The sequence below is a fragment of the Panthera leo genome, chromosome A2, assembly GCF_018350215.1.
Source record: "Panthera leo isolate Ple1 chromosome A2, P.leo_Ple1_pat1.1, whole genome shotgun sequence".
In the NCBI taxonomy this organism is placed as follows: domain Eukaryota; kingdom Metazoa; phylum Chordata; class Mammalia; order Carnivora; family Felidae; genus Panthera; species Panthera leo.
Window position 1 is genome coordinate 134,537,185 of NC_056680.1, and position 22,795 is coordinate 134,559,979.

At 37.9% G+C, this 22,795-nt stretch overlaps 1 protein-coding gene across 1 annotated transcript in view; it reads left to right on the forward strand.

Annotated features, from left to right (window-relative positions):
* Nucleotides 1-22,795, forward strand: part of CFTR (CF transmembrane conductance regulator) — a 182,340-nt gene that overhangs the window by 156,284 nt on the left and 3,261 nt on the right. The window contains exons 23-25 of the mRNA XM_042922907.1: nt 1,262-1,417; nt 12,933-13,022; nt 22,425-22,597. Coding sequence (XP_042778841.1) covers nt 1,262-1,417; nt 12,933-13,022; nt 22,425-22,597 — 419 coding nt within the window. The remainder of the gene's footprint in view (nt 1-1,261; nt 1,418-12,932; nt 13,023-22,424; nt 22,598-22,795) is intronic.

The window sequence follows — 22,795 nt, forward strand, 5'->3', positions numbered from 1 at the left end:
TTATCCCAATTGCCTAGTTTATTACCAGATTCTTAATAAGTATTCAGAAAGTTATTACTGCAGATTGTTATAAGCTCTAAAGTATTCTTTGTGGTCCATGAACTGGTTCTGGTTTATAAGCTGTTTGGGGTCTCTGATAAGTATAGGAATTGAGAGTAAGCATGTAGAAATTCATTTTTATTATCTTTTCTTTTTTAAAGTACTGATTTGCAATGGACTAGATACAAAAAAACAAAACTTTCCTTTGCCACAGATAGTATAAAAAGCATTACTGTAAAAGACCATTGGCCCAGCTGTCCTATAAAAAATAGTTAAATGATAAGAGAAAGAGAAATCAAATAAAAGGAAAGGAGTGTACATTTATTCAGTGCTACTAAATGTCAGGCTGTTATTCAGTATTCAGTTAATTACTGCAGTAATTTTCTATCCCACTTAAAGCATCTTCTTCCAAGTGCTGGATCTAAGCCCACGTGGAACACAGACTTGAGGTCCCTGTGGGCTACCTGAAGCACCTGATCTCCCCTTGCAAGGCCTGGAGTTCTCACTTCTGTTTTATGCTTTTACAGCCTTTTAGTAACAAGAATAGTTGTTTTCTTAATATCCTTTTTGCTTCTCTAGATTCTCTTCCTGCCAGTCAGCATAGATGTAAGAATGCAATCTGACAGCTGTCCAAGTGCCTATGCACTGAATGGCAAGGTTCAGCCTGCCCTCTCTGGGAACATAGAGCTCACTGAACTTATTCTTGTTTATGGTCAGGCCTAAACTTGTGCTTCCTTTATGAGGGGAAGTATCTATGTGTTAGAACTATTTCAGATTCACTCATTTTCAAGCTCATATTCATTCAGGAACTGGATCAAACTATATAGGTCCCTGCTTTTGGCTTAAGGCCATCCTTAGAAATGGTATGCATCCTTAGAAATGGAAACAAACACTGTATGTTTGTTTTCCTTGATGCAAAATGGGCGATTTTTCACCTTTTTGCCATTAATAAAGGTCAGTGATAAATGAAAGGTCCAGAATGAAGAGTCCAATTCCATATGGCCAGTTTCTATATTCTCCTCCAGGGTTGCTCTGCCTAAGATCAATATTGGTCAGAACTGAGAGTGTACAGAAAGCTTTGAATGAATAAGTTGAAATCTTCCCCTGGTAATGTTAAAAAAAAAACTGTTCTGATATTTTTTATTGAAGCATAATACCAGGTAACATTTCTGGTATGGTACCTGTATGTCACAGGAGTAATTCTATCCCTCTTGTTTTCTAGGTGGGCCTCTTGGGAAGAACTGGATCAGGGAAGAGTACTTTGTTATCGGCTCTTTTGAGACTGCTGAACACTGAAGGAGAAATCCAAATAGATGGTGTGTCTTGGTATTCGATACCTTTGCAAGAGTGGAGGAAAGCCTTTGGGGTGATCCCCCAGGTAAGTCAGAATGACTTGGTCAAGAAAGAAAAGCGGTTAAATAGATATTTTATAGCATTATTTGACCCTTCAACTCAAGATGATCACATTTTCTTGTAAAAGTATTTTTATTTATTGCTGTCTTTTTTACCGCAATGTAGCCTTTTCATGGGGAAAAAGAAAACCATCTCTGAAAGTTTGGAACTCTATGCCATATAGTTATTGAACTATTAATAGTTTTGATAGTGTCTCCCAGAAGATGCAATCCATGGTGGGAGCCTGGGACTTCATCTTTAATCAGCTTTTTCCCCCTCCTTCAGTGGTCTGAGCTCCAAGTTAGCCATCACAGCAGGCTGAGAAATGCTTTTCAAGATATAAATTATGCTGCTGCTGGAGGAAGAAGCACTTGGAAGCAGCAAGGAGTGGAACTGAAAATAGAAAGTGTAGTGATTGGTTTTTGTTCTTTGGATAAAATGAACCATGTCAGATTAATCTGTAGCTATTTTTTTTTAAATGTCACTCTTTGATTTCGGTCACAAAGGATCTCTGGATTCACTGGCTTGGTTGCATTCTATCCGTGTCATTGTACAAGAGGATTTCTTACATATGAGAGAAATAGCAGCCGTTCTAGTTTAAAATGATCTCAGTGGAAACCAAGGAATGTCTTTACTGAAGCAGAATCTGAAAGGCATGTGTTGCATTTCTACTGGTATTTGCCTTCTTTTCTGTGGGCATTATTCACTGCTTTAGTTACCACATTGCTCCTTTTGTCCTAATAGTATAAATCCATTCTACTAGCACATTCTAACAATTGTCTACTTTTAACACAAAATTAAAATACCAGGAGCATCTCCAGGTAGATTGACTATAAATCTAGCCTGGGAAAAAAGCTTGAGGTAATCTTGATGGATTACCTCAGTGGAATATTTGCTTTTCTCAACTAATGAGGCACTAAATATTGTAACTGTTAGACTGATGTTTTTAATTTTTTTGTCTAGACTTTGCCATATTGCCAGAAGCTGATTCCTGGTGGAACTTTTCAAAAGCAATATTGTTTTTTCAGACCAAAAAAAAAAAAAAAGATTGTCAGATGGCCTAAAGATAAACACTGGGAATATGAGCATCCCAAGGTGATAACCTTAGGCAAGAGAGCGATGTTGAAGAACACAGGATAGAATCTGGTTGTCCAAGAAGCGTTGCCGTTCATTTGACTCTGAGTCTCCTGGTCCCATTTTTAATTGCAGTAGTGAAGCTTTTGTTTTGCTGTCATTCTTATTCATACAAATTGACTCTAAAAATTAATTCCAGTGGAATCCTTTAGTTTATCTGCCATTTTGATAGATTTTTTTAAAAATATGTATGTTCTGTTTAGGAACCTAAATATGCAAGACCTGGAGGGAAACCATGTGAACCAGAGTTATGAAAATTCTTTATCTTGCCTTTCTGCTAAAGTAAATCTTTCAAACCTGCCTTTTTTCATTTTCCCTCTTCTATGGCTTGAAGCTTCATAAAATGATATAAACTGAACAAAAAATACTTTGGGATCCGCCTTCAAAAATGTGTGATCATGTTAATGTGGGTGCATCTCATTAGATTATAACCCTGGTTTCTGGGACTGTCTCCTAGTATCACAGGGATATCTGTAGAAAAATGTACTATTTTTTCTACAGTGACATCTTGAGAATATTGAGTGCCCAAGAAAGAGAGGGCAAACTCCTCATACCTTTTTAATATCCAAACTAGAAGATGCTTTTGTTTTCCTAACTTTGCTTTAGAAGTTCAAATTAAGTAATTTTTTCTTCTTTGCCTACAATTTGATCTTTAAAAAGAAAGAAGGAAGGAAGAAGTGATTAAAAATCCAAGAAGAGCTGTTGGGGTGCCTGGATGGCTCAGTCAGTTAAGTGTCTGACTCTTGATTTTGGCTCAGGTCATGGTCTCAAGGTTTTGTGGATTCTAGCCCTTCATCGGGCTCTGCGCTGATGGCACAGAGCCTGCTTCAGATACTCTCTTTATCCTTCTTTCTGTTCACCTCCCCCATTCACATTCTCTCTCTCTCTCAAAATAAATAAATAAACCTAAAACAAAATCTGAGAAGAACTGGTTTTGTTTGCCTTTCTACTTTTCTTCATTCCATACTTCTGACTTTGCAAGAGCATCTCTGTCATGGAGACATCAGATCTCTCTGGGTCAGTCACTTCTTTTTAGTCACATGAAACAGGACCTTTGAACAAAAAACCTTTTGTCCCCATCATAGTAATCCTGAGACATCAGCTATGGAATCACAAGATGTCATTAGTTTGGGCAAGTTCTTGCTCTGTGTTTGTGTGTGTGTGTGCATGTGTGTGTACACATGTGTGCGCATATGTGTGCATTCTCTCCTATAGCTAGAAAGCAATCTTTGAAAATGCACCAGCCTAGAGAAAAAGGTACTGTGTACATTTCAAGGTGGAGCCTTCTTTAATTTGTTTCATTTTACCTGTGAGTTCTGGGGACATGGAGAGGAAGCACTGAAGCCTATAGTCAGAGCCCCATTGCCTTAGACAAATCGAACACTGAGACTTGAAATTGTTTATCAGCCTGGAACTTTGCTAAGTACTTTATTCTTGAAAGACAGAAAAAAATAATTTTTAACGTATTTGCAAGCTTCAGTTACAACTTTGAAAGACTGAAAGCTCTTCCGAGCAAATAATTAGGGCTATACTTGCAAGACCACATAACCTGAAAATAATCCATGCGCACATGACTTCCACCATGGAACATCTTTTGCTGTGAAGGATATCAGATAGGGCCAAAACATGTATCTGTAGATCTGAGCAATGAAATTGGGAGTGCAGCAGCAGTTCTCATTCAGTTTAATAGTAATTAACAATTTAATAATTAGTTGTGAAATTCCCATATGCTTAAATTATAGCATAATATCATTCTATATACTATAAATTCTACAGTTATGTGAAAAGTATTGAGGTCCCAATCCCACCTATGAGCTTTCAATGAGAAGCTCAAAATTGAACTCATTGCCATAAGTCAGATCAAAAGAAGAAACCAAACTAATAAACCAAAGAAAGTTGATTAAATATAGTTATGAGTCAAGGTAGGCTTGTTCAGGGAGTACTGTGAGTAATTATGAGAGTGAATACAGTTGTAAGCCCTGTTATTGCTGCTTCCACCATGTCATTGTATCCTTCCTTATTTCTCCTCCTCTTCTCTTCTTTGTGTCTGTCCATTTTATGTTGCACACAAAGTAACCTTTTATTTTATTTTATTATTTTTTAATTTTATTTTTTTAATTTACATCCAAGTTAGCATATAGTGCAACAATGATTTCAGGAGTAGATTCCTTGATGCCCCTTACCCATTTAGCCCGTACCGCCTCCCAGGACCCCTCTAGTAACCCTCTGTTTGTTCTCCATATTTAAGAGTCTCTTATGTTTTGTCCCCCTCCCTGTTTTTATATTATTTTTGCTTCCCTTCCCTTGTGTTCATCTATTCTGTGTCTTAAAGTCCTTGTATGAGTGAAGTCATATGATATTTGTCTTTCTCTAATTTGCTTAGCATTATACCTTCTAGTTCCATCCACGTAGCTGCAAATGGCAAGATTTCATTCTTTTTGATTGCTGAGTAATACTCCATTGTATATATATATACCACATCTTCTTTATCCATTCATCCATTGGTAGACATTTGGGCTCTTTCCATACTTTGGCTATTGTTGATAGTGCTGCTATAAACATTGGGGTGCATATGTCCCTTCAAAACAGCATACCTGTATCCTTTGGATAAAGGGTAGTTCTATTTTTAATTTTTTGAGGAACCTCTGTACTGTTTTCCAGAGGGGCTGCACCAGTGTGCATTCCCACCAGCAGTGCAAAAGAGATCCTCTTTCTCTGCACCCTCGCCAACATCTGTTGTTGCCTGAGTTGTTAATGTTAGCCATTCTGACAGGTGTGAGGTGGTATCTCATTGTGATTTTGATTTGTATTTCCCTGATGATGAGTGGTGTTGAGCATTTTTTCATGTGTTGGCCATCTGGATGTCTTCTTTGGAGAAGTGTCTCTTCATGTCTTTTGCCCATTTCTTCACTGGATTATTGGTTTTTTAGGTGTTGAGTTTGATCAGTTCTTTATAGATTTTGGATACTAACCCTTTATCTGATATGTCATTTGCAAATATCTTCTCCCATTCCACAAATTAACCTTTTAAGTACAATGTTCCAGTTTTGTGATTCACCAAACCAAAAACCTACTAGGCCACTCCTCCACTGAATAAGGTCCAGATTCTTACATCCATGGTTTAGGTCCCTGACAGTTAGGTCCTGACCCAACCTTTCCGGTCACATCCACCACTCTTCACACCTGGGCACCTCTCAGTTTCAGACAAACTGGACTTACTGTTCCATGAAAGATACCTTACTTTTCTCTCATTTCATCTGTTTATGCACTTCCTCTGTCTGAGACGGTCTTCCTTCACCATAGTTATGTTGGCCTCTCAAATGCAAATCTGTCAAATGGCCTTTTCTGACCCCCTCCCTTCCCCCATAACCGTGACTCAAACCCCAGCTCTCCATCCCCACATCTTAAACCCAGATGGGATCTAGGACTTTGTTTATAAGTCTCTCCTGGCACTTTCCATTGTCTTGTGTTAGAATTATCTGTGTATTTGCTTAATTTCCACTTAGTATTATAAATACTGTGTATACATTCTAGTTAAGGAAGCAAGATTTAAACACAAAATCATCAACAACCAGGGCACCTGAGTGGCTCAGTCAGTTGAGTGTCCAACTCTTGATTTTGGCTCAGGTCATGATCTCATTGTTTGTGAGACTGACAGCACAGAGCCTGCTTGGGATTCTCTTTCTCCCTCTCTCTCTGCCCCTCTCCTGCTCTCTCTCTCTCTCTCTGAAAAATACTAAACTAAAAAAACCCATCAACAATCAAAGAAGATAAGCAAAAATAATATAATAGAAATGGTGAATAAAACATAGATTTTTTTCCTTAGAGATTTTTCTGTCTCTTATATAGCATATACAATAGCTTACATGTTAGGCACTTAATATACATTGTCTTGTGCAGAATCACCAAATTCTTGGCTTATTTTACAAGAGACTGTGGTTCTGTCAGTATCTGAATTTTACTAGCTATTGTAAGCTTAGGCAAGTTATTTGATTTCTCTGAGCTTTAGTTTCCTTGTCTATAAAATGAATATAATTTTAGGTTATTACCTGCCTACCTATATTCATTAGGTTTTCATGAATATAAAATGAGTAAAGTAACAAGTATTAAGACTACACCCTGGCACATAGTAAGTGCAATACACTGTGTTGTGGTAATGGTAATTATTATTTACAGTTCCTTGAGGACAGGGATCGTGTCTCCTTCATTTTTGTATTAGATTAGAAATATGCTCGAGGAATGAATAAATGAGTATGGGCAGTTTCCCAGAGCAGTGATAATTAAGATGGGTCATAATGGGCCATACACTCATTTTAGGGTTTTAGAAAGGTTAGGGACGGGGAATTATGGAAAGGATATTCCAGGATCCCAGACAGATAAGGATATTATGAACAAACACAAAGAAGAGGACTAGAAAGAGTTGGGTCATAAAGGGCAGGGGAGGTCATGTGTTAGGCAGTATTAGAGGGAGGAGGGAAAGATTTGGTAAGTACTGAAATGGCCCAGTAAGGAATACATTGAAGAGGATGGTAAGGGTTGGCAGAAGGGTGCACTGCTGCTGGCAGCATGTGGAGAACGGACTTCCAGGAGGCAGCATGGGAGGCAGGGAGATGGGCTGAGAAACTCTCCAACTGTGATGTGGTAAGAGCCTCGATTGTGGTGAAGAGACAATGGGGGTGAAGTGCTGAATTCAAGGGAGAAGAGAAGGGGTGCTTGGATGGCTCAGTAGGTGGAGCATATGACTCTTGATCTTAGGGTCCTGAGTTTGAGCCCATCTTGGGGGTAAAGTTTGCTTAGAAAAAAAGAAAAAGGGGTGCCTGGGTGACTCAGTTAAGTGCCCGACTTCAGCTCGGGTCATGATCTCACAGTTAGTGGGTTCAATCCCTGCATGGGGCTCTGTGCTGACAGCTCAGAGCCTGGAGCCTGCTTTGGTTTCTATGTTTCCCTCTCTCTGCCCTTCCCCCACTCAGGCTGGCTCTCTCTCTCTCTCTCTCTCTCTCTCTCCCCCCCCCCAAAAATAAATAGACATAAAGTTTTTTTAAAAAAGAAAAAGAAGAGAAAATTAACTAGTATGGATATTACTACAACACAACTTTACTGTTTCTGAGCCTAAATATTTGAAATTTTTAACAATTTTGTCAGACCTGGAAATCATTTTTTAAAATTCTGTCTCTAAAAAAAGTGTATACTGGAAAGTTGTAGTATAAAAGGTTGTGAAACATGAAATGACTTTACAGGAAACAAATATTTGAACATCTTACATGCAGTCATTTACATATAAATAAATGATATGTACATTAACATTATAAAATTATTCTCTATTGTAAATCTTGGACATTTTTGACTAATAAATATTTCATTCACCTTGTTCTCATTAATAGATATTCTTAAAAGCCAAACAACATTTATTTTTAGACATTCTATAATACAACCTTAGAATCTTGATTTGTTCAAGTTGGATGGATTTGTATTGTACAGATTCAACTTATAATACAATCTTGCAGACATTTCTAGAAGGTAAGATCACAGCCACTGTGATGCTTAGAAGCATTGGAGCCACATTTTAATAAAATTATATACGTATAGATGTTATATGTATATATAAACATATATATACACAGTGCTGTTTTGTTTTGGCCATAAATAAATATATATATATATATTTTTTTGTTTTGTTTTGTTTTGGCCATATATATATATATATATATATATATATATATATATATATATATAGCACTGTATACATAAACAGGATAAGGAGTCATTCCTCCTGCTTATTTAATTTATGCTATATTCAATAGCCGTGAAAGTCAAACTGCTCTTTTGTTTTTCATTGATATCCAAGATTAAATCATACTGCCTGCTGCAGTGATATGTGACCAGCTCTGAGCACCCCACGTAGGCTCAGCTGTCTGCACTGAGTTGAGGAGTTGAGGAATCAGCTTCAGGAAAGAGATTAGTCAGTTCGTGAACAATGGTTCTCTCTTTATTCTTCCTTGAGTCCCAGGAATTGCTCTTTATGCCATACATACCTGACATTAAATAAATATCAAATATTTGCACATCCTCATTTTCCTATTGGTGAACAGTTTCTTAAAAGAGAGGATCATTGTGATTTTTGGTTTCAGGTCTATTTTTTGCTATACAATACGTCTGTGTCACCTTGGCCACGCCACATCACTTCTCAGGGCCTTGGCTGTTTCATTTGTAAACCAGGGAAGAGGACATAAGTGACCTCCAAGGACCTCTCAGCTTTAGAGATGCCTTTGTGGAAACTTCAAACAGTTTAGAAAACAGAACTAAGACACCTGCTGGTGCCCCTGACCAGCAGATACTATTTATAAGACAGGAATGAAATGTTTAGTGAATTGTGTGAAATTTAATTCTAACTGAACCAGTCTATTCAGTTGATTTTTTTAAATTAAAATTAAAACATTACTTGAATGCTAGACAATAAACTGTAAACAAAAGACCTACAGAATTTCAGAGTAGTATCAGATCCCTACATCTAAGACTTTGGCTTTCCACATTTTTCCAATTTCCACAGTTTTCTTCCTTCACAATTTTGAACATATATCTATTTTAAATAAAATTAACATGTAGCATATTGCTATATGCTTGATAAGTATTAATATAAACTATTAAGCTATTATGAGAAAAAGTTAGGCATATAATTTCTCAAGCAATTATATGGAAAGACCAAAGTTTTAATGGGTAGTTAGTATTATTACTTTAATGAGTATAGGTGGTAGTAACTCATCTTCTGAAATGAAGAAAAATAATATGTTGAGCAATGTTTTTCTATTTTTTTACTTTTCATTCCCATATCAGCCCATTTATTCATTCAGGCAGCATTTATTGAGCACATGCTAGATATAATGCCTGTTTGCTAGGATACACAGTAAATTTATGGTATAGGAGAAGAAATGCTCATTAAAAGCAAAAGCTCGAGGTGTCTGAGTGGCTCAGACAGTTGAGCATCCAACTTTAGCTCAAGTCATGATCTCACGGCTCATGGGTTCGAGCCCTGCATTGGGCTCTGTGCTGACAGCTCAGAGCCTGGAGCCTGCTTCAGATTCTGTGTCTCCCTCTCTCTCTCTCCCCCTCCCCCATTCATGCTCTGTGTCTCTCTGTCTCTCAAAAATAAATAAACATTAAAAATTTTTTTAAAAAAAGCAAAGTTCACAAATGCATATGTAATTTTAACATTCACTATAAGCTATGGAAATAAAATACATGTATTCTGTATCATATTTTGGGTACCTTATTTGGCTTTGAGGATCAGGATAGATAGCTCTGAGGAGGTGGCATTTAATTTGAGGCCTGAAGAATGTAGTTGGCCATGGAAAGAATGTATAAGATGAGATTCTTAGGCAGGAAGAAAGAATGTGTGAAGAAACTGGGGAAGTGAAATAAAGCCATGTAGCTGGGATGAAAAAGGAAGGAGGTAGAGCAGGGCACTAAATGATCCCAAAGAAGTAGAAGGGGCTAAGTCATGTAGGGTCTGTAGGCCATCTTAAGAATTTTACATTTTGCCTTGAATGTAACAGAAATCCAAAGGTTTTTTAAAAGGTTAATGACATAATCCAATTTATATGTGTAGTGATTGTTTTGGTTGCTAAATAAAAGTAGACCGGGAGAGAGGCAAGAGTGAGAAGAAAGAAATCAATTAGGAGGTTCTTACAGTGTTCCAGAGAGAGATAGGTGGTTTGAACTATATAGTGGCAGGAGGGCTGGAGAAATAACTGGATTTGAGATATATTTGGCGGGAAATCCACAGGACTGATGATTGATTCCTTTTGGGAGGATCAGGGAGAAAGATAAGTCATGGGTGACTCCAAAGTTTCTAGACTGAGGAAGTGAAGTTGCTGTACATTTATCAAAATGGGAAAGCCTATAGGTAGAATAGGTTTGAGAGGAAAGGTGGCATTTCCCCATTTTATAGTGAGAACACTGAGGCTGAAAGAGCTTGGGTTCCTGTTTGTAGGTACACTTCCTGTGCCAGAGCTGCACTGTTACAGCGTCTTTGCAAGCCACATTGCCTTTGATAACTTCTGTGTCTGCTTTGTTGTTATGATACCGTCGGCTTCCACCCATGGTCCTCCAGAATAATGACATTATTCCATTTGGCCAAGGTAAAATTTTCCTATTGTCCTGTTCCACTGGCTGTGTAAATATCCTTGAAGGTTACAAAGACACTGTAGCCCATGTAAATTGCTTCAACCCAGGCCCTGCCTAGGAAGAGGAAGCAAACCTCTCCATTCACAGTTCAGGAACTGAGCCTCTGGCCAGGGGATGGCTAGCAGTGCTTAAACAAAGACTATGCTGCTGAGACTGATCAGCTCTTTATAGACCCATTGGGCTGCTTCTGCCCAACCTTAATAATTCCAGAGCTCCAGATCAGGAATAAAAACTGGTTGGCATAGAACTTGAGACATTTTGCTGTAGTGATAAGAAACAGATTTGGAAACAAACACACTTGGGTTTGAATCCAGCTAAATGATGTTGGACAAGTCACTTAACTTCTCCCAGCTGTGATTTCTTCATGTGAAATAATAGGATTTATTATATTAGGCTGATTTGAAGATGAAAAGAGATAATGCTTATATGGATCCTTACCTGGCATATGGTAAACCTGCCATAAAATGAAGCTCTGTGTTCTCGCTTTTTGGTTCCCAGTGGAGATAACCTCTCCAAAGTGTGTGATACGTGGTCTGATATTTGGTAAACCCCCATAGTTGCTATCTCCTGTCTTTCTCGATAATGCTAGAAACCTTTTGTATAAAGAACCACAATATTAAAAGAAAAAAATGTAAAGAAACAGTGAATAGCAAAATTCCCTTGGTAAGCCTTTGAACTTTAGGTACTAAATCAACCCAATTGCTTAAATTATGAATTGACTTGAATTTTCAGAGCCAATTCTTGTTTAATTCTTAGTTTATCAGAATTCCCTGATAATACTCTTTGTCTGTTTTTCTTTAGCTTATTTGGACATGACTTTCCTTTACTGGAAATCTTGTAGAAAAATGCACAAATCTATCTATCATATCTTAGGATCTTATGAGTCATATATTCACGCCTTGTAGTCACTTGTGCAAAGCATTATAAGTTCCCCTAAGGAAGATGATTTTGATGCAGGTTAAGAAATACCAGCACAAGTCTTCTTGTTGCTCTCATCAGAAGGTTCCTGAGATATTTGGTACAACTTAGTTCTTTAAGCTATAAATTGTGCCCTGGGGAGTGAGGTCTCTAATGTGATCCTCTTTGAACTTGGCTGCCGCAGTGGGAATATTCTCGTTCTGCCAAGAGGCATAGATGCCATAAATCTGGAGCCCACCTGTCTTGTCCAGTTCCTTGTAGGTCAGAGGGTCACCGAACTTTCTTTCTCAGTGTAAGGCAATTTGTGAAAACTCAGACTTCAGAACATTTAGTTCTTAATTCTCTTTACTGGATGTTAACCAAAGGCCAAAGAAAAAGGGCAAAGAAAAAAAATTATTCTGAATGTTAACATCAAGAGTATTTTTCAGTTCACCCATATGCCCAGAGAGGACGAAATAATAGCAGTACTGCTGCATCAGCACTTCTCAGTGGGACAGCGGTTTTCTTTTTAAAACACTTTTTCTAGCCACACAGACTGACCCAAGTGGACATTGACTTGGCAGGAGAGTGTCTCAGAGTGATAGTTGTGCAACACTCCTTGCAAGGAATTAGATTGGCATTTTATCATCTCAGCGGGATCCACCTCATCCCTTATGTGCATTCAATTAAACAAATATTTGATTTCCACTTTTTTCACTGATGTGTAAGTGGTGGCTTTCTTCTGTTCGCACAAGTAAAGTGTGCCTTGGTTTATAGGCCAGGTGGACATGTGTGTTTAAGTAAGTGTCTGTAAATTCATACACTCTCCAAACCCTTTAGGAAGCTAGGCTTACCCAAGGAATCCAAGGAAAATACATGAACAAAATAGGAATTTGTTCTAACAAGTTATTTATAACTCATAAGCATAATTTTTTAACTGCTCAATTTTATATTTGCTCATGATAAGGAAAAGTGCTGGGATAAAACAGAGTTTTAATTTCCCACAACTTTCAATGGTCTCAATTTCTTTAACCTAAGGACATTGGGATTAGATAAGCATTCACAAGGGGCTTCTAATGTAGCTGTAATGCTTTATGTCTGTAAAGAAGATGCAAAACAACTATGATAAAACCTTAAAATTTAAGAAAACTGGATGGTAAGTACACGGACATTTATTGTTATTTTAAAGTATTTTTTTCTGCTTGAAGTATTTTGCAATAAAATAATGGAAACATGCAAAGATATTTAGGTTACTCATACTTTCCTCTTTTTTCTCTTTATTGCTATAGAAAGTATTTATATTTTCTGGGACATTTAGAAAAAACTTGGATCCCTATGGACAGTGGAATGATCAAGAAATATGGAAAGTTGCCGATGAGGTAAGGATGCTAACTGAAATAATTTTGAAAAAGGTAGCTTATATACAAGAGTGGTTGTCATAGCTGAAATAGTTTTACACACTTACCTTTATGCATGTATGTGCATGTATAACTTTAAAGTGGAAAACACTAACATACCTGGGGCCCCCAGTACCTTGGACTAGACCTACCCCTTCCTCTGTGGCAAGTCTCCCAAGTCATAGGCCCCAGAGGTAGCATTCCCTTGGCCTTCTTCACTACCAGTGTATATCAATGAGATAGAAACTGGGAGAGACCCAGTCACCTTATAGGGCACCAGGATTAGTTGTGATTCAGAGTGTCCTCTCTCTACACTTTCTCATCCACTTTCTGTCTGGGTTCTGAAAGCATTCCCAGCACAAGGAGAGGCTTTGGTTTTTGACATGATAAACTTCTCTAGGAAGCTTGGGTTTAGCACAAAGAGGTGATGGTCTTTCTGGAGCACCTGCAAATGGCCACCGTCTTCTCTAGAAATCATCAGGAATCAGTTGCCTTCATGGGATGTGGCTGTGAGCCTTTCCAGGCAAAAAGTCACATGACCTAGATGTGGCCTGCTCCATCTCTTGAGGTCAGTAGGACCACATAGGAAATATATGGATTAAAATGGAATAAAAATTCCTAAATAATACCCCGTATTTACCCAATAGGTGGTTCATTATAGTTAAAGGCACCATATGGAAGAATTTAGGGTACAGGGAGTGAAATTCTTGATTTCCTTAACCATTCTTGGACACAGAGGCATTATGTGAAAGAAAAAGGGAACATAAACTGTTCTATTTCATTAAATTTGAGGTTTACGTCCAAAGCCCTGATTGGTGGCAGACTGCAATTATGGGGCCTAAGCACATTGAGATTCAAAGGTCTTCTTAGAGAACAACTTTATTCCACTATTTTCCCATAGTTTTGGTCTTTATTGTAGCCCAATTCTGTTAATTCCAAATGTTCCTCCCTTTTGTGCCTCCCTTCAGAGTAGTTGTTGCCAGGAGCATTGACATGCTTGTAAGTGTTAAACAGTCACCCACTGGGTGCCCAACCTTCATATGCCCCTCATAAAATACACTTAGATTAACTATTTTTATTATCAAAGTTTCCTTATTACCCACCAAACAAGGGTTTTAAAGAAAACATTAACTAAATTGCAAGTGACACATTTTAGGAGCTTTGATGTGACTTCAGAGAATGAACTATAGGAACATAGTGTGGTGGGAGAGAAACTAGGGAAGACGTTAGACTTTATAAAATCTGCAACTACTGCCAAGTCACAATAAAATTTACAGGAAATCAAGGTCTTAAAAATAATATGAAATTTTAAAAGACATGCCTAACATTTTAAATAACAGTATAACACAGAAATTTTACCTGTCTAGATTTTCATTTGATGAGCTCGTATTTAGCTCTCTTCTACTGCTTCAAAAAAATACTTTCAAAAAAATATTACTAAATGGAGATGGTGATGGAGATGGTGGCATTCATATCATGTGCTTTGAATAGTAATGATAACTTTCTGTTGAGGAGGCCTACAGATGGCATACAAATGCACAACAGCCCATAGAAGCAGATAAGTAGAAAAGCATTAGTTTAAACGTTACAAGTCCTAGGCTTTTGTCCCAAGTGGTTTATCATATAATTTATTCAAACAGGAACATTTTGGGGTGTGTCAGTTTCTAAACTTGACAGGATACTAGGACAAAAAGACATAAACCAGTATTGTCTGGGGCAAACCAGGACAAATGGCGTCTCATCTAGTCCTGTCTGTGACCTTGATATGACTTGTGTCAATAGAGGGAAATGAACTGATAGCCAAACACCTGAATCTTATCTCAACAGTGCCTCCTTCATAATTCCCCTTTCCTCCAGATAAAAATCAGAAATACACACGATGACAACACCAGGCCAAGATACACTTTATTCCTACCTTGCATTTGGCCCCATACTCCAGTGTGAAACTTTATTCTAGAGCTGATCTGGATAGATTTTGTGAAGCCGTGATGATCGTGCCTTGTTACTAGTTCTAAGACTTAGAAGGAAAGCTAGCACAAACGGCTTCCTTTGCCTTTGTGCCCTAGGCCCACATCTTCATCTTGACATGCTGAGCCTCATTGTTCTATGGATGAATTTAAAGCAAGTCCAAAGGAAGGAAAGAGAATTTCTATTTAAGACCTAGAACTGAGATGATGTAATTCCCCCATCCCCAAATGACTTAGGGCCAGATAACTTCTCCCCCAGGAGCACTGACTTTATCAGCTATGTAGACCAAAGAAAATTTCAAGAGACTGAATCCCAAGGTGGGGAAAAAAAAACAGATGCCTAACATTGTGGCTCAGTAAATTGGTAGAGTTCTTGTAACTTTTCAGGCTTTCATATAATTGGCAAGCGTAGTGCCTGACAAATAATGAGCATTAAGTGACTGTTAGCTATTATCCTATTCCCATTTGATCTTCATCTAGCCATCTCTTAAATGTTGATGTTTGACAGAATCCTAATTTTGTCCTATTGTACTTATTCTTCCTTGGAAATTTGATGCAACATCTTGGCTCTAACTAATACCTCTATACTGATGACTCCCAAATCTGCCTGTCAGCTCCCTACCTAACATCTCAGCATGGACAAGCACCTTGTTTCTATAGTTACTTTATCTCCCCTATGCATACAACTGTCCTGTGTTCCTAATTCCAGCAAATGGCATAAGCACCCTCTAGTTGCCCAAAGCCAAGACCTGGAATTTATTCTTGACTACTGATTTCTTCACCTGTCTCCACTCTATCACGTCCTGTTAATGCTGTCTCCTGCCAATATCTAGAATGTTTCCATCCCCATCTGACACCACTACTAACTCTCATGTGGTTGCTTAGGCTCCTAGGTGGTTTCCCTCTCATTGACTTCCTATAATTCATTCTGCTCTTTGGAACTCTGGTAATCCTTCTTAACCATGTACCCAATCACTTGTTTCTCTCCTTTCTATGGCTCTTTACTGGTCCTTTAGACCAAGTCCACACTGCTTAAGGTGGCTTCCAAGGTGCTTCATGCTTCGATCTTGGCTTGCCTGTCTAAACCCATGCCCCAGCCTCCCCCTGTTTACCATGATCCAGTTCCTCTAAAGCACCATGTGCTCTCTGTTCTCCAGAGGCTTTTTCTCATGCTGTTCTCTGTATCTGGGAAACCGTGCCAGCCCTTTACTTCCTGCTCCCACTCATCATTTGGTCTCTTCTTGCATATCACTTCTTCCAGAAACCTGATGTGATGGTCCACACCTCCTATACCTCCAGGCCTTTCATCACATTCTTTACATGGGACAGACTTACCTCTTAACTTGTTCATGTCCCCCGTCAGATTGTAAGTCCCTTGAGGGCAGGGATGTTGTCCCATTCACTGCAGTATTTCAAGTGCTTACAGTAGTGTTGCACTGTGGATGGTGGTCAATAAATATTGGTTGATTGAATGAATAAATGACTTCATTCATTTTTTGAATGAATGATTTGACTCATTTGTTTAAGTGGATAAACAAATGTTTCACGTGTGATCTATCATGAAGATAGCTTTGTGATTAGTTTGCCATTAGTACAATGGCAACAGGTGTTGCCATTAACAATGAGCACCCTGAGCCTTGAGAAGTCTGAGGGGCTTGGTAGATGCTAGAACAGCTCCATCCTTTGACTTCTGGTTCACATGCTTTTACCGCAGCAAGCTTTCTTAGTTATCTATGGTCTAAGCAACACATCTGTTGGTTTTAGATGAAGGATCTTTGGTAATTGTTTGTTTGGTAGATAACTTATAAAATAGGTCCCTTCCTAACACATTGATAATCAGGTAAGTTATTTTAAAGAGCAAGCTAGGGGCTCTTGGGTGGTTCAGGTAGTTAAGCGTCTGACTCTTCATTTTGGCTCAGGTCATGATCTTCTGGTTCATGAGTTTGAGCCCTGCATCAGATGCTGTGCTGACAGTACAGAGCCTGCTTAGGATTCTCTCTCTCTCTTTCTCTCTCTCTCTCTCTCTCTCTCTCAATAAATAAATAAGTACATAAACTTAAAAAAATTTAAAGAGCAGGCTAAATAGCAGAAACAGTGTCCTGAAAAACCTTCAGAGTAACAACAACAAAAAAAAAAGTGTCTAAAGGAGTTGAGAGGGTCTATTTTTACAACTGCCTGTGAATGGACTATGCAGTCCAACCACAATTTACTTTTCTGGGTTTTTCCCCATGTTTTCTTGTCACAAGAGCAAGCTCTTGCTCCATAATAACATTCCAGAGTGCAATAGCAAAAGTCAACATTTTGAAGAGAATGTCTGGTCCTTTACAGACTCTAATAAATTTTTTTTGTTTGATATGTCACAAGCCAATTTTTTTCTTTGTAAATACATATGATTGATCAACTCAACTAAATAAGGCTGGCAAATTCTTTTGTTGTAAAGTTCTTCATATCCACGAACTATTGATGCTTTTATTTATTTTTCATGCCAAGTTGGAATAAAAATAATTAGAAATGTTTAGATTCTAGTAAATCTTAATTTACCTTAGTTTGGATGGAGATAAGCTAAAATTTATATTTATTTTTAATCTGAAAAATAATTTGTGGTATATATATAACATATTAGGGCTATATATGTATATATTAATGTATATACACGAACATATAAAGAATTCTGCTAAATCAGCAATTACTGTTTCAATCTGTTTTTTTTCTCACAGCACTGTTTTTTTTTAATTTTTTTTCAATATATGAAATTTATTGTCAAATTGGTTTCCATACAACACCCAGTGCTCATCCCAAAAGGTGCCCTCCTCAATACCCATCACTCCCCCTCCCCTCCCTCCCACCCCCCCATCAACCCTCAGTTTGTTCTCAGTTTTTAAGAGTCTTATGCTTTGGCTCTCTCCCACTCTAACCTCTTTTTTTTTCCCCTTCCCCTCCCCCATGGGTTTCTGTTAAGTTTCTCAGGATCCACATAAGAGTGAAAACATATGGTATCTGTCTTTCTCTGTATGGCTTATTTCACTTAGCATCACACTCTCCAGTTCCATCCACGTTGCTACAAAGGGCCATATTTCGTTCTTTCTCATTGCCACGTAGTACTCCATTGTGTATATAAACCACACTTTCTTTATCCATTCATCAGTTGATCTGACAGCACTTTGAACAGTAATTTCTCACTTACTATTTTTCTCCATATCTAGACTGTGAGTTTCTTCTTCAAGGGAGGGCCTAGTGTTATTCATCTTTGAATCCCCAGGTCTGCCGTAGTACCCAGAATTTAATAAACCCTCATTAAAAGTCTATTAAAGAATGCGTAACTGAGCAGTCATTTATATTCAAATAATCAGTAGGCTAATTTAAGCCATTCTTACCATCACATTAAGTTGGTTACACATAGAGTTATAATAATAACCTTGTGCTTTTAAAAAACAGTTATTAGTATTTCTTGCTTCCCATTTGCTCTCAAAAACCTATGACAATATCTGGCAGGAAATAAGTAATTGACATGTTCACTTACTTCAAAACCTAAAGTTTTACTAAGTCATGTTGATCTTTCTCTAGTGAATATGACTAAAGATTTTTTTTTTAACTATACTTGATTGTAAGTAAAACAGTGAGATAGGAATATTGCAAAATATACTCTAGCTTGGTCTGTCTCACTGTCTTTTATTTTTTGTAACTTTGTTCTCCAAATATTGACAGTGATGGATATTTAGGTACTTAGTTATTTACTTAAATAGTTTCCGTTGAGAGAAAATGCATGCAAAATATAGTATAGTAAGGTGGCTTGGGAAATTAGTGTATGATTGGTATGGATCTAGAGGGAGAATATTGTACATGCCACTACATTTTTACCAAAAGCTCAACCTCGTTATTAGAGGTATGATATAAATTAGTAGTATTGCAGTACTTCCTGCTAACTTACTTCCCAAGGCAACTTGCGAAGGCAAAATCTTACAAATTTTGATTTGTGGCATATCAAGCTAATCTTGTCATACCAGGGTAGTGTTTCAGTGACCAGGTCCATGTCCTTGGAATTTCCCAAGTTCTGACACCACTAATAGCATGCATTAGGTACTTACCATGTGCCATGTTCTGTAGTAACCTTTTTCCACAAATTATCTCATTTAATCCTCAGTACAGTTCTTTGAAGTCTATCCTGTTAATTTCCTCATTTTTTTCAAGTGAGGTCGATGAGACTTACAGTAACACACCTGATACCATCAGTAAATGGGTGGTGAAGTGCAGATTCAAAGCCACTTTTGTTTGACTTCAGAGCTCCAATCTTTAATCAGTACTTTTATTTTTTTAGTTGAAGCATAATTGACATAGAACACTATTAGTTTCAAGCGTACAATGTAATGATTTGATAATTCTACGCAATGTGAAACGATCACCTCACTAAGTCTTGGTAACATCCGTCTAATCTGTGCTTTTCTTGGTGGTTAATTTGACTTAAAATTAAAAAAAAATCCTTATCAGTGTTAAGAAACTTCTAATTTTAGAGGCTCCCAGGTGGCTCAGTCATTTAAGCATCCAACTCTTGATTTTGGCTCAGGTCATGATCTTACAGTTTGTGAGATCTAACCCCATGCCATCAGGCTCTATACAGAGCATGGTGTATGCTTAAGATTCTCACCTCTGCTTCCCTCTGCCCCTCCCCCACCTGCGCACATGCACTCTCTCTCAAAATAAATAAATAAATAAATAAATAAATAAATAAATAAATAAAGGGGTTTTGGGGTCAGTTGAAACTAGGTTTAGATCTTATTTCAACCTGTTACAAAAAAGGAAATGTATTTTTCTACTTTTATTTTGAAGGGATTTTATAGTTGTCAAGATGAGGGAAAAAAAAAGCACGCAGACAGGGGAAGTGGCTAGTCTGCTATTGTACTCTATACCGGCAGGACAAAATCAGCTCTCATTCATTTATCACTTGTCATTTTTAAGTTTGGATTCACTTTTGCATTCATCAAAGCTATGTTGAGTTTTTTTGTTTTGTTTTGTTTTGTTTTTGTTTTTGTTTTTGTTTTTTGGCCAGCATTCTAGGAGCTCAGTACATATTTGTTGAACAAATGAATAAATGTGTCAAGACTGACAGTGTGTCACTACACTGTCCCCATTACACTGGGGACACATAGAGCTAAAGAGCATAGAGGCAGTGTAACAGGGGAAACTTCCACAAATACTGTCATGGCTACATGCCTGACTATGTAAAGGATGATCAGGGATAGTCAGAAGGGTATGTCAGGGTGTAAAGGGAACTACAAGCTGTTTGGGGCCACTGGAAACAGGGTGGAGGGGATTCGACTCTGGATGCCTTTTATGTCATGTGAGAGAGCTCAGCTTTATTCTGTCAGGAAGAGATTTCAAACAGAAATGAGAGGGTCAAATTTGTACTTTAGAAGGATCCCTGGGGTGTTTGTGTGGTCAGTTGACAAATCGAACCACTTGGGATTTATAGTGTAAAGCTTAAGAGATAATGGGGGCCACCACAATGGGGTTGGCAAGGAGAGGGATTTAAGAAATATTGGAAATATGTCCAGGGCTAGAGATAAAGATTTGAAAAATCATTAGTTTATCTGTGGTGGTTGATACCCTAAGAATAAATGGGTTCTCAGAAGGAGAGTTTAGAGAGTTAGGGGTAAGGAAGACTAATATTCAGAGGACAGGAAGAGGGAGAGCTGCCCACACAGGCTCCTAAGTGGTCATAGGTATGTGGTTTCTCATAAACCAAGGGATACATGTTCAAAGAAGAAAAAAGTTCTATGTTGTGAGGTAGTGGGGACAACAGATACACAGTAGTTATTTTTTTTTTTTGAGGTTTCTACAAAGGGGTAGATATGGGATTCTAGCTGAAGGAGAATCTGGAGGCAAGTAATGTGAGAGACATAGCAGGTTCCCAGGCTGAAGCCAAGTAAAAGCAAAAAGGCGAAGACAGAAAGAAAGGACACAGGTCCACCCAGTGTCTTTATTCACATTCTCAGATCCTTGGAGCTGAAAGTAATTTTACATTTGAGTCTTCCAGGATATACCAGAGAAGTCCCCCTTGTCAAATAACTAACTAACTAACTAACTAACTAACTAACTAACTAACATACATTCCCTACCATTACAGAAACTCTTTTCAAAATTAATAAATTCTTACAAAGTGAGACTGCTTTAATGAGAACCCAGTCAAGGAAAGAAGTGTCACCTGCAATACATCTCATTGGGCGTACAGTTAATATTTGCTGATCAAACGTGGTGATATGGGCCATCTGTGAATTCATTGCTGAATTCAGGGATCTTTCCTAAAGCCATTATCCATCCCATTCTGCCTGTATTATAATTAGTATTGCATCTTACTTCCCAATACTAAATCCCAGACTCCCCAAGAGTAGAGGGCAGTCATCATCCATGTATCTCTTGGCCCTCAAACACTCAGCAATATTTGGCAAAAAATAGGGGCACCTGGGTGGCTCAGTTGGTAGAGCGTCCAACTTTGGCTCAGGTCATGACCTCGCGGTCTGTGAGTTCGAGCCCCATGTCGGGCTCTGTGCTGACAGCTCTGAGCCTGGAGCTTGCTTTGGATTCTGTGTCTCCCTCTCTCTCTGTCCCTCTCTCTCTCAAAAATAAAATAAATGTTTAAAATAAAATAATATAAAATAAAATAAAAGTTAATGCACATTTATCTGAATAATAACCAAGATGTCAATAATTTTTATCTTGTTTTAAAAGAATTTGTTTCTATATCTTGTTCGCATTTTCACCTTATTATTTCCTATCTAGCTTGAAAAAATAAGCCACTGGCCCTAACACAACTCTCATATTCCACCTCAATATCTAAGCACCTTTAAATCTGTTAGTAATATACCGCTATTGTACGTCTTTTTACTTCATAGTTTCATCAATTTCTTAAAATCAGTTTTTATGAATTGAAGAAGCTCCCCAGTTGATTATTTTCTGCTAATTTTCATGCGCTATTATGACAAAGTAGAGAATGGAAAGTATAATAAAAGAATCTGTCATGATAGAGCAAATAACTGTGTTTAATACTATTATCTTTTCTAGCATGTATTCAATTGTGTTGTAATTATTTGTGTATGTATTTATAGATCCTGAGCCTTGTGGGGGCCATGTGCCATTTATGATTTCTTCAACCCCTATGAGGAGTACCTGGCACATAATAAGCACTCACTGAAAACTTCCCAAATTAAGTACAGAGCTGAAACAAGTCATAGGCTTATCCTTTAGAGCCGCAAAGATTATATGTAGACTTTGGTTCAATCAAACCCAAATAGCAGGGGTGATGGGTGGTTGATATAAAATTTAAACTTTCAGACTGCCTTGTGTCTTTTTAGACTGTCAACCTCTCGAGTGTCTTTAACCTTGTGGTATCTCAATTATCCAATGTTTTCTCTCTTTTCTGCAGGTTGGACTCAGATCTGTGATAGAGCAATTTCCTGGGAAGCTCGATTTTGTCCTGGTGGATGGGGGTTATGTCCTAAGCCATGGCCACAAGCAGTTGATGTGCTTGGCCAGATCTGTTCTCAGTAAGGCAAAAATCTTACTGCTTGATGAACCTAGTGCTCATTTGGATCCAATGTGAGTTTCAGAATTCCTGCCATTTAATCTTTGAGGCCTACTTCATACTGGTACCAGTTCCCATTAGGCTGTCATGTCTGCAAGTGGAGGATCCCTCACTACATATGAAATGACCGCCCAGTGGAAAAGTCACTATAAGATATGAGCACAAGCGCTTATATCCTGGTATAAGAGCCCTGTGTTCTCTTCTGAGTATAA